Below are 19,374 nucleotides of genomic sequence, written 5' to 3' on the forward strand. Positions count from 1 at the left end.
TTAATGAGGCTAAACAAGAGATACATCCTACATTGTTGCCTTAAGGGGGGTAGGCTGGCATTACTGCATGTTGCTGATTATTTTTATGCTTGTCAGTTGAAGGATTTATCAGGAAGCATCATGGCAAGAAATGGAACAATTTAATCCTTAACGTATTAGAGGTTTGGAAATAATAACTGATATACAGTAAGGTTAAAATAGAAGGGAGAACCGTATCTTCAGAACAGTCTACTAGCTGCTTCCAGATGTCATCCAAATTTCATAAAGTAACATTTCAGAGATGGAAAGTTCTAAGCAAGCATGAATTTACTGATAGCTTTAAGAAGTGAAGATATGAAAGCTGACGAATGCAATTCTGTTCCCTGTTGATTTCCATATATGAAAAATATTGCAGAGTCTGAAAATGTGTTTTTCACACTGTTTTAGAGAAAGAAGTTCATTTGGTGGGGAGGAGGTGCAAATCTTGCTTTATACCTTTTTTAGGTAAATGAGAGCACAGCATACCATAATTGCCACATAATAAAATGGGAAGTAATTTCCAGAGTGCTGGATCCACATGGGAAAAGTGGTGCTCTTCCAAGGGTAATAATTTCCTCCTCCATAGGAACAGATGTGACACAGGTGAAATGAGGCATATTGATATCTCAGTTCTGATGCTGTTGAGTGACATAACTACAGAAACTATACAATAAGAGCTGTGGCCTTTGGGTTATTATTTAAAGTTAGATTTTAAATTTCACATAGAGATTTATTAGAGGTTTGTTATATGGTAGTTTAAAATCATCAGGTATTATAATTATTTATCTGTGATCTTTACTTCAATATGTATTTCTAGATATATGCTTTAATGTGTTAATCCTTTATATTAGCTGAACATTTATATGTATTTATATGAAAGAATATGTTTTACCCTTAATAGATAAAAAGAAAGACCTTTCCCTATAAATTAATCCCTGTCATTCCAATAATTTACATACTAATAAGGCCAGTGATATAAAATATTGCCTATTACTGTGTTAATAGAATTATCACCAATATCTAATCTGGTGGATGTACTGAAAAGTAACAACATTTGGTGTAACTGTCTCATATGGGAATGATTACTATTTTTTGTAAAGAAGTATTAGTTAAGGCAGGAATGGCTGCATTTTACCTACAATAAATAGTATATTTTACTCTCAGTCTTGAGAGAGGTTTTAGTCGTCTGAAGAATTGTGATAGGAAGGAAAAATAGAAAAGGATTGCCTGGGGAAGTTACAAACCCTACAGAGGTACGAAATGGCTGCTTGTTTGTTTTTGAATATACAGTATATATATATATAAATCTAAACTATGTTAAAATATATATTAGGCAAAAACACTCTGGCCTGAAGTTCTGCATGCATTCCAATATGCTTCTGCAGGTTTCCCCATTGACTTTAATGTCAGAAATAACATTGTAGAGGGATGTATAAACAGGCTCTCCCTGACAGCATAGTGAATGGAAAAGCACAGGTAGGGACAGCAAAACTCTTTGGGGTATTTAAGAGGTCCCAACTATATTTAATAGTCCTTTAGAAAGGGCTGAACTTCAACACTTTGCTTTAAAAACAGAAATAAACAATGTCATAAGAAATAACAAAGAGCATATAAATACATCTTAATAAAGGCACAGCAATATGCATAGTGGCATATATGAAACCAAAGTATTCTAATAGACTATTGAAGTCATGTGATAAAATTGAACTACAGGTCAACCCATGGCTCAATGAATAACTATGCTTGTGGTTGTTGCTGTTGTTTGGCAAAGAAACATAATTGAGACAGAATGGCAACATTTTACTCCAAACCATGCTACAAGTAGCTAATCATGTTGTGTGTTTGCCATAAGATTGAAACTGTTTCCACAAGTGATGCTAAGAACCTATCATTTTGAACTGAATCTACTTCTATACCATGAAGATTCTACATTCAAATTGCATATGCATGAAACAGAAAAGATGATTTAAGCATCACTTGTGAAAACATTCTTAGGGTTTCCCCAATGAAAAAAGCCACTCGTAAGTAACATTCATTCATGCATAGTTTCTTCAGTTGCTTTCATGTTGATGCAATATAACAAATGTTTTAAATGAGCTCCAGAAAGTCCAATAGTTTCCAGGTCTGTTATTTCCCCTTAAATAGGAAGTTCACAGAAAGAAAGAAAAACCTCGTACAATGTTCTGCATGGTTCACCACCAATATGAAAACGTGCACAATAGACTTATGACTATAAGGAAAACAAAACCAGCAGCATTCAGCTGCCGTGACTGGCATCCATTTCCACCTTTACGGGCTTCGCAGCAGGTATCTGCTTTGATGAAGATTGATATAAAAATCAGAAGTGTAAGAAAAAAATTGACAAAAATGAACAAAAATATTATAAAATGTGAAAGAAGGAAATTAAAAGGAAACAGTGATAGTGAGAAAGAAAAAAGAGAAAAAATAATTAATGCAATATTTATACAATGTCAAAGACATTTACTTAAACTAATTACTTTAAAATGTTGAAAATGTAGGTAAATGAAGGGCCCTTTTTTAAAAAAAACGTGAATCCAATATCATTTGAAGTAGGAGGAATTACCAGGTTAAGATACTGAATATACTTTCAGTAAAAGTGCACCATAAGAGCCCTAGGACAACAAATATGAATTCAGGTAGAACCACACCATTGCTAATCCCATTTTAGTCCTTCTAGCTATATTATTAGACAAGCCAAGATGCCATGTTATCACAATATTGCTGATCAGTGTACTATTCAGATGCATCTGAACCCAGTCAAAATCTGATATATTTGGCAAGGAGCAAGATTGCAATGGATCAAAATGGCCTCCCATTCACCAACATTTAATACCCTGCCAAGGTGCAGGCAATAGCATTATGAGTCATTATGTTGCCTTCAGCTGATCTGCAGTGAATACTAGTTAGATACAGTTCTTTCTGTTCCGATACTTTGGAAGTACTGAGTGGCTATGCATTTTTCATCTTTTAAAGTGTTGGTAGAAGTTCTATTGAAGTGGCTGAGCTATAAATCAGTTTGGCATATATTGCTACCCTGTGCAAGTTCCTCATGCAATGTATATGGGTGGTGGTGGCATGTATGAAACCCAAAGCTCTATCACATGAATGGCCTTATCTGATTGGTAATAGCAAAATACCATTCATCCATTCATGTTATGTAAGAAATAAGTTGCACTAGGAAATAAAAAATGTTATTCAGGTTCAGCGCAGGGCCACAGAAATCTATGGCCATATGCAACTCAAGTCCATTAATTTCAGTGGGTCTATCCTGATTATGAATTAGATGGATGTAATCCATCTTCCTCCCAATGAAGTACCTCAGTTCTAGCCATGTCTACTCAGAAATAACACTTATTGAATCAAATGAAGCTTATTCCCAAGTATGTAGGGTTATGATTGCAGCCTAAGTGTATTTGACACCTCCAGTCTTTGACAAAGAGAAGAACTGGGGAAGAACAAATGGAGGATGAACGTTCTCTTCCTGTGCCCTACAAATCACTGAGGAGCAGAAATGGTGGGTGAATGGGAGGATATATTAGTTCTGGATTCATGCTCAAACATATATGTTCCCATCACCATTTTTGACATTAGTGCCCCAGTGCTGGAGAGAAACTGGCTGTGAACTATTTCACAACAACATAGAGGAAGCCTCTGATTTCATACCTCCTTCTCCAAGGGAGATCCAATGGAGCCAAGACTCCTATCATTGTAATCATATATAGCAAATGCAACTAATAGAATTTTGTATGCCTCTATCCTACAGGAATTTAAATGTAAGATTTCTAAGTAATACATGTTGGGTTTCTGACTTTCCGCTGCGCTTTCTGGCCAATAGCTATGTTTCACCTTAGCCTTCTCACATTCCATTGGAAAATTACTTCAGATGCCTCTGGATCAGCACATAAGCTTCTGAGGCATCAGCCCATTTTAATGCTGGGGAGGGTGACATTCTGCTCAGAAGAAGTATGCAATTCCCAGCAGGCATGTTGCACTTAGCCTGGCCTATACTACTTCCCCCAACTACTTTTTTTCTTCCATTAGAGTAGAAAGAAATATAGGAAGCTGCTGTGATACAAACAGTGCATCTCTCCAAGAAGGGCTTGGAGAAGTGAGGTTAAGAACATAATAATAGTCTGCTAGATCAGGCCAGTTGCCCATCCAGTCTAGCATCCTGTTATCACAGTGCCAACCAGATGCCTGTGGCAAACCAGCGAGCAGAACATGAGCACTTGGGGTTTCCAGCAACTGGTCTTTGGAAGCATCGCTGCCTCCAACTGTGGAGGCAGAGCATAGCCATTATAGCTGGTAGCCATGGATAGCCCTCTCCTCCATGAATTTGCCTAATCATCTTTTAAAGACATCCAAGTTGCTCACCATCACTGCCTCCTGGGGAAAAGAGTTCCATAGCTTGACTAGCTATCTACTATGACTCCCAGGTTTCACTCCTGCTCTGTCACTTCCAGTTCAGATCCCTTGAGTGTGTATGTTAAATTAAATTTTTTTGGGTCAAACATGTACCACTTTACACTTGTTTACATTGCATAGCATTTGCAATTTTACTGCTCATTCACTCACTTTGGAGAGGTCCTTTTGGAGTTATTCAAATTCTCTTTTTTTTGTTTTTGACAACCCTGAACAATTTAGTGTCAGCTGCAAACTTAGCCACCTCACTGCTTACTCCTAACTCTAGATCTCTAGGATCTCTCAGCTGGTTGAGCAAAGGCACTTCCTAGACATCTCTCGGATGACAGCAGAAGGAGCAACATTGCACAACCCAACAGCATTGATCAGATCTCTGTTTCTGTAGATGCCACATCTGAGAAATGAGAAGAAATGGAGCACAAAAAGTAAAGATAGCAGTGATGGTCCATAAGAAAAATTACACACTCCGTAGTAGGGCAATAATTTTATTAGGTCAAGAAAAATATCACAAAATAGTGTCAGATTTGTGTGATTTTCTCCTAATAAACACATTTTTCTTTGCAGTGCATGTTTATGCAGTGAATTTATCCTAATATAATCCATTTTGTATGTAATCCTCACTAATATATTCGTTTTTATGCACAATTGTTCCTAACAAATTCATTTTTGATTAGTTGGAGAACTGAGTTGAAAAAGTCAGGTAAGGGCAAATTTCAAAGAATAGTTGTGTCTCCATTCCCATAGTATTTCAGAAACTGGGTGTTTGATAAATTCACATTCAAATGTGAACTGAATTCTCCAAACCCATCCCTAAAAGGAACCATATAATTTACCCACTTATAGTTCTTACAGAGCATACTAGTGTGGCAATGTAACTACTCACTGAGGATGCTGTAACGTGCTTAGCGGTAATGGGACAGAGAGGAAGAAGCAGAGCTGATTGTCAATATTTCTTTCCCATAGAACCCTAAAGGGTGGACTCAGAGACCCACAATGGTTCCTTACTCAGGTTCTGCTTGGCAGGTTCTAATCACAGTATCCCATATACACATTACACACACAGCCCTTATAACCTGTTTTCTTTGGCTCACCAAAGTTTGGCTCACCAAAGTTTACACTCAGACTTCCTCACTTGGGTATCTCTTTTTCACAGCTCTTCATCTTACAGTTATCTCAATGTGCCTATGCTGGCAAAAAATGGCTAGAGTTTATCATTCATCTGTACTGGATCACAGCTCCAATTGCTTCTACAATTCAGCTGAGCTGTGCAAAGAACAGTAACATGACTGAAGCTGTGTGCATGTTACTATTGGTGTTTGAAGATGAGTACTACATGTTAGCCACAATTGATATGTAACCTGTAGTTTCTTGAAAAATACTCCTTAAAAAGAAAAAAAAAACTATTAAAGCTTTTTCATAATGCAACAAAATAAAAGAAACTAATCTCAATAAAAACAAAAACAGAGAGAGAAAGAGAAAACACCAAAGGAAAGCAAAAAAAGAATGGAATAAAATGAAAAAGGAAGAAAAATAGAAAGAAAATTTGATTTTCTGTCTGTCAGTTACATAAAATAAATAATTCAAAACAAACATTCTAGAATGACATCCAACTGATCTACTTTCTGTTAGGTAATCCCCCCTCAATCTTCTGACCCAAATGTCTCAAAATAATTCATTTTCCTTTTCACACAAAAAGTTCAACAGTGGTTCTCTAATTCTTGTTTTTAATAAACGTCTACAAAGGTTTTTAGCCAATCAAATGTATCAACTTTTTCTCCAATAACTACCATTCCTCCATATAAAACAGTAATAACTCTTTCCATATTTGTCCACATAATACTCTTTCTGCTGCGATCATATATTAAAATTATATCCCATAGTTCTTTACTTATTATGTATTCATCAATTCACACCCAGTTCAGTTTCTTCCATTTCCTGTTGATTTTGCCATGGTTCTGCATCTTGATTTTTAAAAATTACTCTTCTGTTTACACTTCATTCTACTCCAAGATCAGAACTCCAGCATTTGGCTGTTTCATTTCTCTAAACTCCTGTGTGAAGGGCTTCTTCTGTTTCACCATCCACTGCCTCCACCTCTACAATTTCACCTTCCTTTTCTGGCAATCCTTTATCCATTTTGTTCTCTGAAGTCTCTGTGTCATATTCAATTCTTCTTTCCATTTCATCCTTCTCTGGTCTGCTTTCATTCACCATTTCATCAATCTTAGCTCTAATCACTTTTATTTGCTCATCAAACATTTCCTGAAGGATGCCAACAGTCAATGGAATGTCCAACAATGTATTTGCGAAACTGAATGTTCTGGATCTTATTAACAACTCAGTCTCATGCCATCTTCACCTTAAGAGCTTAACGGCACTATCTCTTATCAAAACACATTCCTTTCCAATGGAGGAGGTATGAAGTGGCAAACTTACTATCGATTTCAAGGCAACACTTTCATCAAGAAAACAGAGAATTAAAAATAATAAAATAAACATGATCAGCATCAGAACTCCCTTGACCTTTTAAAACTTTATTGGTTCAAACAATTAGAGCATTTTTCCCCTGCCTTAAGCCCTTGATCAACTTTTCTTAAAGCCAGAAAGTAGCTCACATGCCAAATTAAATTTCCACCGGCAGACAGAAATATTTCTCAGTCATAAATTATAACTGCCTTAGAGATCATTAGAAAAAGGGAGGCTTTTCAGGCTCATGCCCATCAGGGCTCTTACACAGCTTTTGGGCAAAATGTTGATTCCTCTACTCATAAGTTGCCCGTCCTTGTTCAGGTTCCCAGGAGCTGACAGCTTCTCAGTCGCCCAGTATCAGAGTATCAGATGCTAATCCCCTGTTCACTCTTATCTCTAGATTACTTCTGGATCCACAGCTGTCTCTTGAAGGCATGGTTTAGCTTCTGTTAGGTTTGGCCAGTGGCCCAGCTGCACCCTTACCTGGACAAGGATAGCCTAGCTTCTGTTGGCCAAAAAAACAAAACAAAACCTCAAAAAAGCTCAAAAACCTTTGGCAACCTTGGGACAGGCCTCTTTTGTGGTAGCTCCCCATTTGTAGAATGTTCTCCCAGGGAGGCTCAACTGGCACCTTTATAATATATCTTTTGGTGCCAGGCAAAAACTTTTCTCTTCAAACAGGCCTTTGGCTGATTAATATTCTATGACCTTTTAAATGTGGGGAAGGCATTGTTGGTTTGTTTTGATTATCAGTTATGTTTTATTATGTATTATTCTGTTCTCATTTCATATGTTTGTGTTGTGAACCACGTTGTGATCATCAGATGAAGGGCAGTATACAAATTTAATTATTAATAACAATATTTTTACTGAATCTATATTGAATCCTCATTGTATCACAAACATTCTACCCAATGATGTAGAGAACATATCTATTCTTTGGATCTTAGACTATGTACTTAAAACTAGGGGAATATCTTGTTTTCCATTTCTCCAGAGGTAGGACCTGGACCCATAGATTCAAATTATATGTGATGAGTTTCTGCCTGAACATTAGGAAGAACTTTCTGGTAGTAAAAACTGTTCAACAGTGGACTCTATTGGGAAGTTGTGTACTCTAATTCACTGGAGGTTTTTAAAATAAAGGTTAGATTTCCACTTCCAACTATAATTCTTTGATTCTATGCCAGGCATCTGAAAATAGGGACTGCCTAGAAGTTATTTTGTGCAAGTTACTTAAACAATTTTTCTTTTTTCTTTTTAAATGAAAGACATTAGAAGGAAAAGCAAAACAGGAGAGGAGAAATCACCCAGTGTAGGGGAAAGCTACTATGTAAGCACACTAGAAATATATTGATATATAGGGTTTAATGCAAAATACAGAGGAACAGTTATCATCATTTTACCATAACTTATGATAAATGAAATTGAACCAAGTATATAATATATGCATAATTTGTTTAAATACTAAAATTACACTTTAAAACATTTGGGAAGTTCATAGTTACAAGCATTTTATGATGCTTCTATATTGCAGAAAAGAAGTGCATAAAATGCAGGTCCACTTGTTGTTGGGCAAATTCATTCTTCAGGATTGGGATGTCTTATAGCTACTTCAGCCCACATTTGAGAACAATGCCATAATAACTTTAATTATGTAAAGGTAAATTACTTAGGGCAGTAATACAAAGTAATGTGTTCTCTTACCGTGCCCCCCCCCATATCAGTTATTTAGTGTTCAGAAAGTGCTGAAGTTGGAAAAATATCATAATTTAATTTCAATTTGGGTAACGTAGCCGACACTGATGATGATGACGATGACAATGATGAAACAGATTTACATTTTGCTTGCTGTAGAAAACGATCTGCCCCTGGGTATAACATTCCCAGCAACTATTTTCACAAGTGCAGGAAAGGCTAAAAAAAGGTTGCACTTACTCCAAATTGTTGTTCATTGATCAAGTCCTCTATGCAGTCACACACATAGAACCACACATATACAAGTCACAGATTCTAAAGCTCTAAGCAGGCTGGGGTCCCTTTTTCACTGATGGGTTTTGACCTAGTGGACATGTGCTGACAGTTACAGATATGTGCATTTTTACCCATGTTCATTCCTACAACTGATGACCTAGGCAAGGTCGTAAGTGTTTTCAGGAGTAAAAAGTCTGAAAGGCTGCTTTTCACAAGGCTGCAGTCAATCTTTGCTCAGACATCCTGGGAATAATGTTTGAGGTATAGTTCACACAGTAGAATTGCACAGATCTGGAATATGGTCCACTGGAATGTGCCAATACAAGTAGAATCCCATATCTTGATGAAAAAATAATAAAATTGAGATGTAGAGGATCATATTATCATGCTCCATTACACTTTGGAATTATGACTGTTATATTTATTGGAATTTCTCTTCGTGAAAGTATCCACTTTAAATTGCCCTTTGTACATCAACTTTCCCCCTAAAACATGGCAGATAGAATACAAAAGACTAACATAATTTGGTCCAGAATCTCCAGAATGGGCTCCATCTTTGATGTCTTGTGCTCTGCTAGGGCAAGGAAAAAACACTTCCTTATCTTGCCAAGATAAATCTAGAACAGAAAGGAGCATAGAACCCATTGTCATTTGTTCTAACAGTTTAGAGCTAAAATGCCCAGCAGAGTTTGATTCCCCCTTCATGCCATCAAAATCTGGCTTTCTTTCCTTTGGACATGAATCTACTGGGCAATTAACTGTTTTGTTCTGGAAGACAGTGAGCTGAGTTGTTTTGAGAACACCTCTAAATCCTGAAGTCATTTCTGGGGTGATCACAAAAGAGGTTGCGTGATTTTAGCTGCCTCAGCTACTTTCAGTTTCCAGTGAAGATTCATTTTGTAATTCCTATTTACCTGGCACAAGGCTGTGTAAACTTGAGAAATAATGTAACTCTTTTAAGAAAGAATTACTGTAACTACAGAGGAGATGTCAGTAGTACATCACTAGAGTGAGTCTGTACCACTCACTTCCCTAATTCCCATTTACTCTTTGATGGTCTATAAGTGTTTTATCTGTGAGTCATCAGTGTGTCAGTCCCTTCATGGAATGTGTGCAACTCACTACGTTGCTAGTGCAGCTATTTTTGTAATATGGAAAGACCAGCTGGCTCAGGAAATTCCAAATGAGCATCATCTGTTCAGCCATAAAAAATGTTCTAGCAAATAACTGTAGATCTTGTTGATCCAGTCTGCAGATGCACCAAATGCTGGAGTGTTCATCTTTGGCCCTGTTTACTTTGAAGTTTTATCTCTGAAGCAGACAGTATCACTTGATTTCAGCAAAAGATATTCCTGGGTCTATTTGTTAAATGAACATTTTTGCTTCTCTTTCTTTCACGTTCTTTAAGGCGACATTGCCATGAGTTTTCAGTAGGGTGTCATTAATTGTTTGGCACCATCCTTCATCCCATTTGCTACTGCACTGAGTCACATTCCAGGGGTGTACATAGGTCAGCAATGCTTTAAACAAATCTCCATGCAACATATACTTTCTTCATCAATTATTTCACTGTATGGATCTTTCAATTACACACAGTACTAGGATATGTGGGCAACTTGTACTGCAGTTAAACAGTTTAAATTCAGCACTGGGAAACTGAGGCCAATTATTACTGACTTTATTTTGTATGCCATATTTTGAGAATGTTAACTACAACACAGCCATCACTGAGGAGATGCCTGTGGCATGTAGTGGATAGATATATTGGGGTACAATAAATGTAATTATTAAGTGCATCTTGGAATTTCAAGTCAAGCCATCCCTTCCTTTGTGGCATTGGGTGAGAATTTGGTGCCTGCTCTTGCAATCAAGCACCTTCCAAGATTATTCCATCTGCAATTTCTGTAGTCTCCTACCCAGAGATCACAGCTACATTTATTATCTAGCTTTCTCATATGACTACTTCCTCTAGAATTCTCAATGAACAATCCTTTTTTCCATTTCCACTTTGATTTCCTGTTTATTGTTTTGTATGCTACAGGGAGTGATACAGCTAATCCTGCATGGGCCTGCAGTTCATGTTCAGAGATCTTACCAGCTTTCAATATAGAGTTTAAATTTCCAGAAATAACATCTAAAATATACATTTACTAGTCATGTAGGTGCAACATTCAACTCTACTTTTGCATTTTTATCATTTGTTGAATCCTAATATGTGGTATAAGGAGTTTAATTCTGGGCAGTTTGCACAGATATAGTAACAAAATAAGATTCCCAGCAACTATTTGTTGATTTCTGTGTATCTTGTTTGTGCAGCAGTCATATTTATTTAGAAGATTTGCACACCATCTCTTAATCAGGTTTCAAAAAGTGGCTTATAACAGGCTACATAAATTAAAACAAAAACCCAGGAACCCTTGTTCCTTAGGCTAAAGCAGAGGCCAGCGCTCTTCTGATAGCTAGACACAAGATGATATTTCACTTGTTGTGATGTTCTTCCTAGGAGAGAGAAGGAGCAGCATCTCATTGGTCTTTGTTTCTTTGGTTGATGAGAGGACATAATGGTATTCCCTTTGCTTCTGCACTTCCAGTTTCATATTCATATGTCAGTCATTGTCAAAATAGATTTTTGGATCATATATTCTCAAAAGTGCTGCTTTTGTGGTAAATTATATGCATATTACACCCAATAATTTAACTTTCCCAGAAAATGCTGTCCTTATTTGTTTGACTAAAGCAATGGCAACAGTTCAGTACCCTCAACCTTCCTCTTGTTCAGTTCAATCCCTTTGGTGGAGAGGAAATCTGCTACAAAAGTTAACTCAGTAACGGCAAGCACACTTTCTATCAATTCAGTTATATATTTTCAGTTCAGGTAAATAGTAATTGAATTAACAGGGGGGCTCATTGGCTCTTCCATCCTGAATAGTGAATTAATTATACTTTCAGGTGAATTTAGCATTTTGGTGTGTGCCTTTACTGCTTTTTGTCATTCTGCATATCTTGAGAGTCTTTTAAAGAATCAAGCCTTGCTCATGAGAAAGCTTCTCTTGTGACACATTGGCTGCATTTACACATTAATATTAAACAGTGGTTTAGCATTATGAGGATGAGCTACAGTAAGCAATGAACTCATGTACACACAGGTCTAGCAGTACATCCCCAGGAAATTGTTTGTTAGGCGAATGTTTGCATAACAAATTGCATAACAATTTCCATTATTTCTTATGGCAAGATTTATAAACCATGACTTGTCCGATATCCCTCCTTGGCAAAAGACAAAAAAAGTAAGGAAGTGGGCAAACTTCGACTGTTCAGATACCTGAATCCGCTGCTGCTGCAATGAAGTTTTGGTATCATTCTTTGTGTTCAGATAACTGAGATTTCAGATAATGAGCATTCTGATTTACTCCCTTCCCCTGGTGGGGTCTTGAGGAGTTTGGAAGCTTTTGCATCTGTTTTACATTATCTTAGTGTTGCATCCCAAACCTAAAATGTGGCAAACTAAATATGGTTTATTGAAACAAGCCTGCTCCATAACAAATGATTTGAAACATACCAAAAAAAATTCTTCAGATACACTGAAACAGAAATCACCAGACCCTTATATATACTGAGAGGGTGGGGAAGGGTATTACTCAGAAGGATGGTCGGAATGAGTGATTGGCTGTTAGGTGTGGTAAACCTGCTGACTACTGTTAACGACTGCAATTGGTCTTACAGGGGGAAAAGCAAGGGGTATAATGAAATCATTCCAGTAGCACCTTAGAGACCAACTAAGTTTGTCATTGGTATGAGCTTTCGTGTGCATGCACACTTCTTCAATTACACTGAAACAGAAGTCACCAGTATAGTCAGAGGGTGGGGAGGGGTATTACTCAGAAGGGTGGTGGGAAGGGGTGATTGGCTGATAGGAGTGGTAAACCTGCTGACGACTGTTAACGACTGTTAACGACTGCAATTGGTCTTGCAGGAAAAGGCAAGGGGTGAGATGGCTAAAGATAGCTTTATCATGTATAATGAGATAAGAATCCAATGTCTCTATTCTGACCAGGTCTCTCCATGGTTTTAAGGTTGGTAATAAGTTGCAATTCAGCAACTTCTCTTTCCAGTCTATTTCTGAAATTCTTTTGTAGTAAGACAGCTACTTTGAGATCTTGTATAGAATGTCCTGGGAGATTGAAGTGTTCTCCTACTGGTTTCTCTGTCTTGATTTGAAGGATTTAAAGTTGGTTTGTTTCTATGATAGTTTGTTTTTTTAAAAGGTGAATTCATTTATTTATTAAATTTATACACTGCCTTTCATCCATAGATCTCAGTGCGGTTCATAGCATAACAATACAAGATAAAAACACAAAATATATAATAAAAACAAGAATGAAACTATAACCCGCCTCTCCCCGCCCCCTCCCACAAACACATTTTAAAAGATATAAGGTGGTTGAAGAGAAATGTTTTTGCCTGGGACCTAAAGGTGTGTTTGTGTGTGTGTGTGTGTGTGTGTGTGTGTGTGTGTTTAATGTTTTTATTAAAGGTTTCTTGGTTTACAAAAGTATGTGTAATGTCTCTTTTTCCAAGTTACATTTTCTACAGATCAGTTTCATTTGTTGAGACATTAGTGTTACATTTGAAGGTGTATAATTAAGGAGCACCATTATAGAGAACAGTGTCAAAAATTAAGACAGCTCTTAAAACAGTTTTCATGTATTGGATTATAATAAATAATTGATATTGAATTGGGTCTTTTCTTCAGCTTAAATTCTTCAAACTACCTTAAGCAGTGAATATTTATATCATTCATGGGATAAAGTACTGTGCAGGAATTTGAACTTTTCCTCCCTCTGTTACTGTTGGAAAAAGTTTGTTGCAGCCTTAATTATATCCCTGATAAGGCACTACATTCGTGTGTAGCCTTAGGACAATCACCCCCTCATTCTAATCTATCTAAACGTGTGTATTGAGGATAAAATGGGGAGGGCATCATAGGAGCCAACTCCTAGGGTCTGGGGTTGCTTCAGGGCCCCCTAAAGTATTTGAGCCCCTCCACCAAGTTGATGGGCATTGCCATTCATATGGTGTGTGTGTGTGCTCTGTATTTTGATCAATTATGTGGGGTGGGGCTTACCTGCCCCCCATATTTTATTCACGTTGGTCCCCTTGCAGGGCATGTACACCACCCTGCACTTGTTGGATGAAAGGTGGGGTGAACATGTAATAATTAACAAGCACCATACATATTATCTGTTTCCTCTGTTTCTGTGCCAACAAACGAAGATAGATTTTATTCATCTTATTTCCTGCACAGTTTTCACTGATGCTATAGAGAGTTCTATACAGCCATCTCTCCCCTACCCATTCCCACAGTGTTGCAAAACATTTTGAGCCTTAAATTTTGCTAGGGGCCACCAGAGTGATATTTCAAACCTGTTTTTACTTTCATATTTTAGCCTTGGGAGAAGTGCAAGTGCATAATAGAAGTGCATATGCCAGGTGAATTTCCTGTTGCAGCGAGATCAATCAGACTACTCACATCAAGTCTCAGAGAGTACTTCAGATCTAACATGTTTCTATTTTAAATTTAATTTTATTCTTTAAGTAAATCTATATGAGTGAACTGAAAGCTCTTTTCTATAGTGATGAGACTCGGAAGCAGGTAGCAATTTTGTAAGAGGCTTGTACCCTAGAATATCTTGAAATTAGGTACTGAATCCCCCTTACCATTACAGAAAACTATGAAGCCAGAAAGAAACTCTAGTTGCAAAACTAAACAGAAGTGTTTCACACATTTCCAATGGGGGATTGCAGAAAAGAATATATCAGTGTTGTGTTTATTCAACCTCCAGTTCATAAGGCTGTCACTGTGAGTAATTAATGAAAATATAAAGGAATGGTTTAACTTGATGAACACTGACATTTTTTTTTGCAAGTATATAGCACGACATGATCACATTAAATAGATTATCTATCATCTCTGCCTATGACAAAATAGGTTTGGTCAGGAAGAGTGAAGATTCTTTAGCACACGTGACGGCACTTTGTTTGAAAGGGTATGCAAGACATTCCAGTCAGGGACATAAAAGGTCATAATATTTGTGGGATCTGAAAACAGTCCTAAATGCAATGACTGATGGGTGCGTTTCCATGAAATAATTGGCTTAAGTCCATAGTCAAGAAAATACTGCTATGTAAGCTGAAAGGTTGTGACTGGAAACAGCAGCTATTCATCCCAAACATCAACAAATAAATTCTGCCTTGCTGATAAACACAACCACTTAAAACATTTTAAAGAAATTGATTCACTGAAAGAGTCTTAACATGTTGAGAATTATTGTACATCAGTTAAACTCTAGAGAGATCTGAGATATGTCTAGAAGCTTTCAATTTTATCTAAAAATAATTAATGTAGATTCCTAAGATAGCAATCATCTTGATGAAGATGGTTGATCAAGTGATCAACTTCTACCTTCAAATCACCCAATAATATTAGTTTTAGTTTCCTACCAATTTGCTCTGGATACCAAACTGATATTGATCCAATTGTGAGACCTAGAAAGTAATTGAGGATGGCAGAAAGCCTTCTCAATGGAGTTACATTTGATACCAAATGTGTCACAATGACCACGTTTGAATGCTTGATTAAGGCTTCATAAGCAATAATGATACCCAGACTTATTTTCCTGCTTCGTTAGCTCAGGCATAGTTCCATAGTTCAGGTGTAAAATGGAACGCTGGATTAACGCAAGCCAAAAAGTTCACACTGCTAGATAATGGGAACAGTGTAGGGATGAGAGTGTAGCCAGATCATTTATGCATGGCTTTATTAAAACATTGTTTACAAAGTCCTGGATGATTATCCAATCATGGCAAATGTCCATCTTCCCACCCATTGTCTTGCTCCTTCCCTTTCAACTTTTATTTTAATGATTTTTTTTTAAAAAAATGATTCTGTAGAAATAATCTATTAATCACAGACAGCTATCTCATTTAGGCTTGTAATTTATTTTCTGCAAGGTTTCGGATCTTGCACAATTTCTTTTGTGATTCTGAATAAATTTTATTTGCTTTTTATTATGCACTAGGGACAAGAGAGCAGGTGCACATGAAGAAATAAGCAGACTGAAACCATGTATGGGGTAAACAAATCCACAACAAGGCTACAGGAACACTGGGGTTTGGCAAGGCATGATCAGTGGTGGGAGACAACAGAGGTCACCACCACCCTTTTAAGGTTAGAATGGAGATCAGGAAAGACACAATCTCTCATCTGGTCTGTTTCCAGGCCCTACCCAGCAAGATTTTGAAATCTGAATTTCACATCATTACTAGAATTACAATTTTTATAATTCCTTGCAAGTTTGAAAATTCATTTGAATAGTTCGTGAAAATGTGATTGTATTCTAACTAATAGCCACAGAGGAATGATCTAGTGGACTATAGCTGAAAGAAACTTTTGACAAAATTTCACAGGGAACTGAACACTCAAGTCAGAAGTCAGGCAAACAAGGCACCATTAGTATTCTTCAGATTTCTAATTAAAGTACCTATTGGTAACTATTGGACAACCTGATACCAAACAGTCATAGAGAAGCTGTGGGTTCTTGGATTTTGTCAGACACCAAACTCTCATCAGCCCTGTGTTTAGACATGATGGTAATCCAACAACATCTGGATGGCCACAAGTTCACCTCTTCTGGTATGGAAACCTGTGCCATGACACTTGCAGAATGACCAGCATCATATGCTATACAAGTGGGACAGATGTTACCTGACTAACATGCTTTCAAAAAGGCCTAGCATGCTCTTTTCTACACTATGATCCAAGGGAGGCATTGCAATTCCACCAGACTTTAACATCCCAGGCAACAAGCTGCTAGCAACCCCCTCCTTTAATGTCACCCTCCAGGAGTCTGTTGTTTGATACTCCATGCAGTACCATGCAGAGACTTCTACTAAGTGCTACTGCAACAAAACCAATTACTGCTAGGTGGATGTAACTACCAAACTGTAGACCGTAAAATTGCAGAGATATGGTAAATGATTTCTTTTGAAATAGCTACCTGTCAGCATATGTCAGTGCATAAAATGCAACAGAATATTGTAAACCTTATAGCTGGTGATTCTGCTAGTAATAAGGAAATATTCATATCAGTAATAAGTAACTGTGTGCCATTTGAGATATTCCATTTGTAGTGCTATAACTGTTCTTTGTTCTGATGATTTGGGCAGCAAAATTGTAGTGGATCGCCCACACTAGCTGTCACATGTTGCTGCTTTTTTGGAGGCTGATTGCTTCTTTCCCCACTGTCCATACCAATGGTGGGATGTGTTCAGATTGAGAAAGACCCTGTGCCTGTAATCAGACCCCTTCCTTTCCCTTGTGCCTGAAACCAGTGTAAGAGTTATGAGACAGGGTACTGACAGACCTCTTGCAGTCACACCTAATATGCTGGAATTCTGTTTGTGAGGGAGATTAGGCAGCAGGAACTCTCTGAGTTTTTGGTCTTAGCTATGGACAACCTTCTATCAAAAAAGGCCAAGGAGGTTAAAGAAGTGCAAAGCTAAATTGACTTAAATCACACACCATGAACAGCACCCAGAATGCATGGAACTGCACAAAACACCTTCCACACAATGAAAAGATTGCAGAATAATTCTGGATCTTTCACAAATGTCAGAAATTTTGCTGAAGAAGAAAAAGTGGTTTGATGACTGCAGTGCTTTGGAATAGTGATGAAATAATGCTGCCATGTGGAAGCATGTAGAAAAATAAAGATTAAAGCCCCACCAGTTATAATGCTACAAATGGTATATCTGGCAGGGCCTGAAATGTTGAAGATGTTTAGAAAATATAGAAAACCAATTCTCCACTAACGTTAAAATAAGAGCAGAAGTAACTGTTAGTAGTATGTTAGAATTAACTTACCTGTAATTATATTGGGCTTTGGTGGCATGATGAATTCATACACAGCTGGTTCTGAATATCCCAGTCTGTTGGTAGCAGTAATTTGCACTTCATAGACCATTGTCCACTGCAACGGTTCTAGAATAATTTGGTCTTTATTACCTTGAAACTTTTTCACTTCCCATTGGTCTTCCTTATCTTTCTGTAAAAATGCAAAGAACAGTTTAAATTGTGATGAATTTAGTCCTTAAACTGAGTACAGTTGAAAGCAAGCCCCAAACTACAAAATCAGTCATCTAATATATGCCTGTACTTTCCTATTAAGCATATAAAAACAACTGACCAGGAACCACTGGTATGGAGAAGTGGTGTTATGCTGTTCCCTTTCAGACAATAGAGTTGTTGCCACTTGCTGAGACAGTGTGGGAGTTACATAGGGTTTGGCTAGGCTCTGTGGATGTACTTGTAAGAGTTTTGGATTGGATGTACCCACACAGCTGGGACCTCAGTGCTACCCTGCACCTTCTGTAAGTGGCAGCAACTCTGCAATAACTTTGCTGTTGGGAGGGCTCAGCACTGCCCCTCCATACTGCATGCTCCTGGTATAGCCCTGGGAAGTCTCCTTTTCTGGGGGGCTACCTTACTTGGAAGTTGGGGGGGGAGAAGCAGCAGCCCTAGCAGGAAAAGGGATTGGGGGGAATTTCACACTATCTTGGGCAACCTTTTGGTCTGCATCTCCAAGCCTTTCAATCCATGCACAGAAGTTCCTCTTTCTCCTTGTACAAAACCAGTTCTGCCTACAAAACAGGAACCCTTTCTCATATCTGTCTGAAATTTGACAAGTCTAATTTCTTGTTTCATTCCAAATAGATGGAAAAAGCAGAAGATACAGATAGTATAATAGTCACTGGTCTTCCAATGAAAACATTTGGAAACAAATGAAATAATAATGAGAAGAACTAATGAATAGCAAAACATATGAGGTTTTAGTAACAAAAATGAATGTAATAATTAAACAAACAAATTCTTGCCCATCCCTATTATCTAGAGTTCACTGGTACAACACTCTGAGAAATATAAAGTACAGAAAGGTTTGGGGAAAGTAGTAACAGTTATTTCTTCTGTAGTAATCCACCACTATGGCACAGCATTACTCTCAACAAAGCATTTAAAGCAATGGCTTCTTTCTAAAGTAGCACTATATTGGATGAAAGAATATTATTTGCTACTTGTATTATATAGCTTTTAGATTTTTAGGAGCATAAAGCAAAACAATTCTGACTCCATTCATTTAAACAGCTATGCTGGGTGGAGATGGATAGATATATGAGATCTGGGAAACAGCTATAAATGTAAAGTCAGAAAACAGAAGCAGATTGGAGCTCCTCAGGGCCTCTGCTTCATAAAAGGCAGTTAAGCCTTTTCTTGATCTAGTTGCCTATAGGTAGCAGAGGTAGCAGTGAGAAGAGAAGTCTTATACTTGCCCACACTTACTTATATCTATGAGGGATGGGGGGGAATTGATTTTGCACCCATATCAATGAAAAATTACCTTAATCACACTTCAC

General features: G+C 37.4%; 1 protein-coding gene across 3 annotated transcripts in view; it reads right to left on the reverse strand.

Annotated features, from left to right (window-relative positions):
• Positions 1 to 19,374, reverse strand: part of NCAM2 (neural cell adhesion molecule 2) — a 200,807-nt gene that overhangs the window by 17,852 nt on the left and 163,581 nt on the right. The window contains exons 15-16 of one of the 3 annotated variants that reach the window (XM_035116299.3): positions 17,828 to 18,008; positions 2,070 to 2,329 (exon numbers count right to left, since the gene is read on the reverse strand). In XM_035116299.3, coding sequence (XP_034972190.2) covers positions 2,211 to 2,329; positions 17,828 to 18,008 — 300 coding nt within the window. In that variant the 3' untranslated portion in view covers positions 2,070 to 2,210. Of the gene's footprint in view, positions 1 to 2,069; positions 2,333 to 17,827; positions 18,009 to 19,374 lie in introns of those variants that run through there. The other 2 variants (XM_088667980.1, XM_035116298.3) reach the window with 2 other exon arrangements.

The sequence above is a fragment of the Zootoca vivipara genome, chromosome 4 (genome assembly GCF_965207765.1).
Source record: "Zootoca vivipara chromosome 4, rZooViv2.hap1.1, whole genome shotgun sequence".
Lineage (NCBI taxonomy): Eukaryota > Metazoa > Chordata > Lepidosauria > Squamata > Lacertidae > Zootoca > Zootoca vivipara.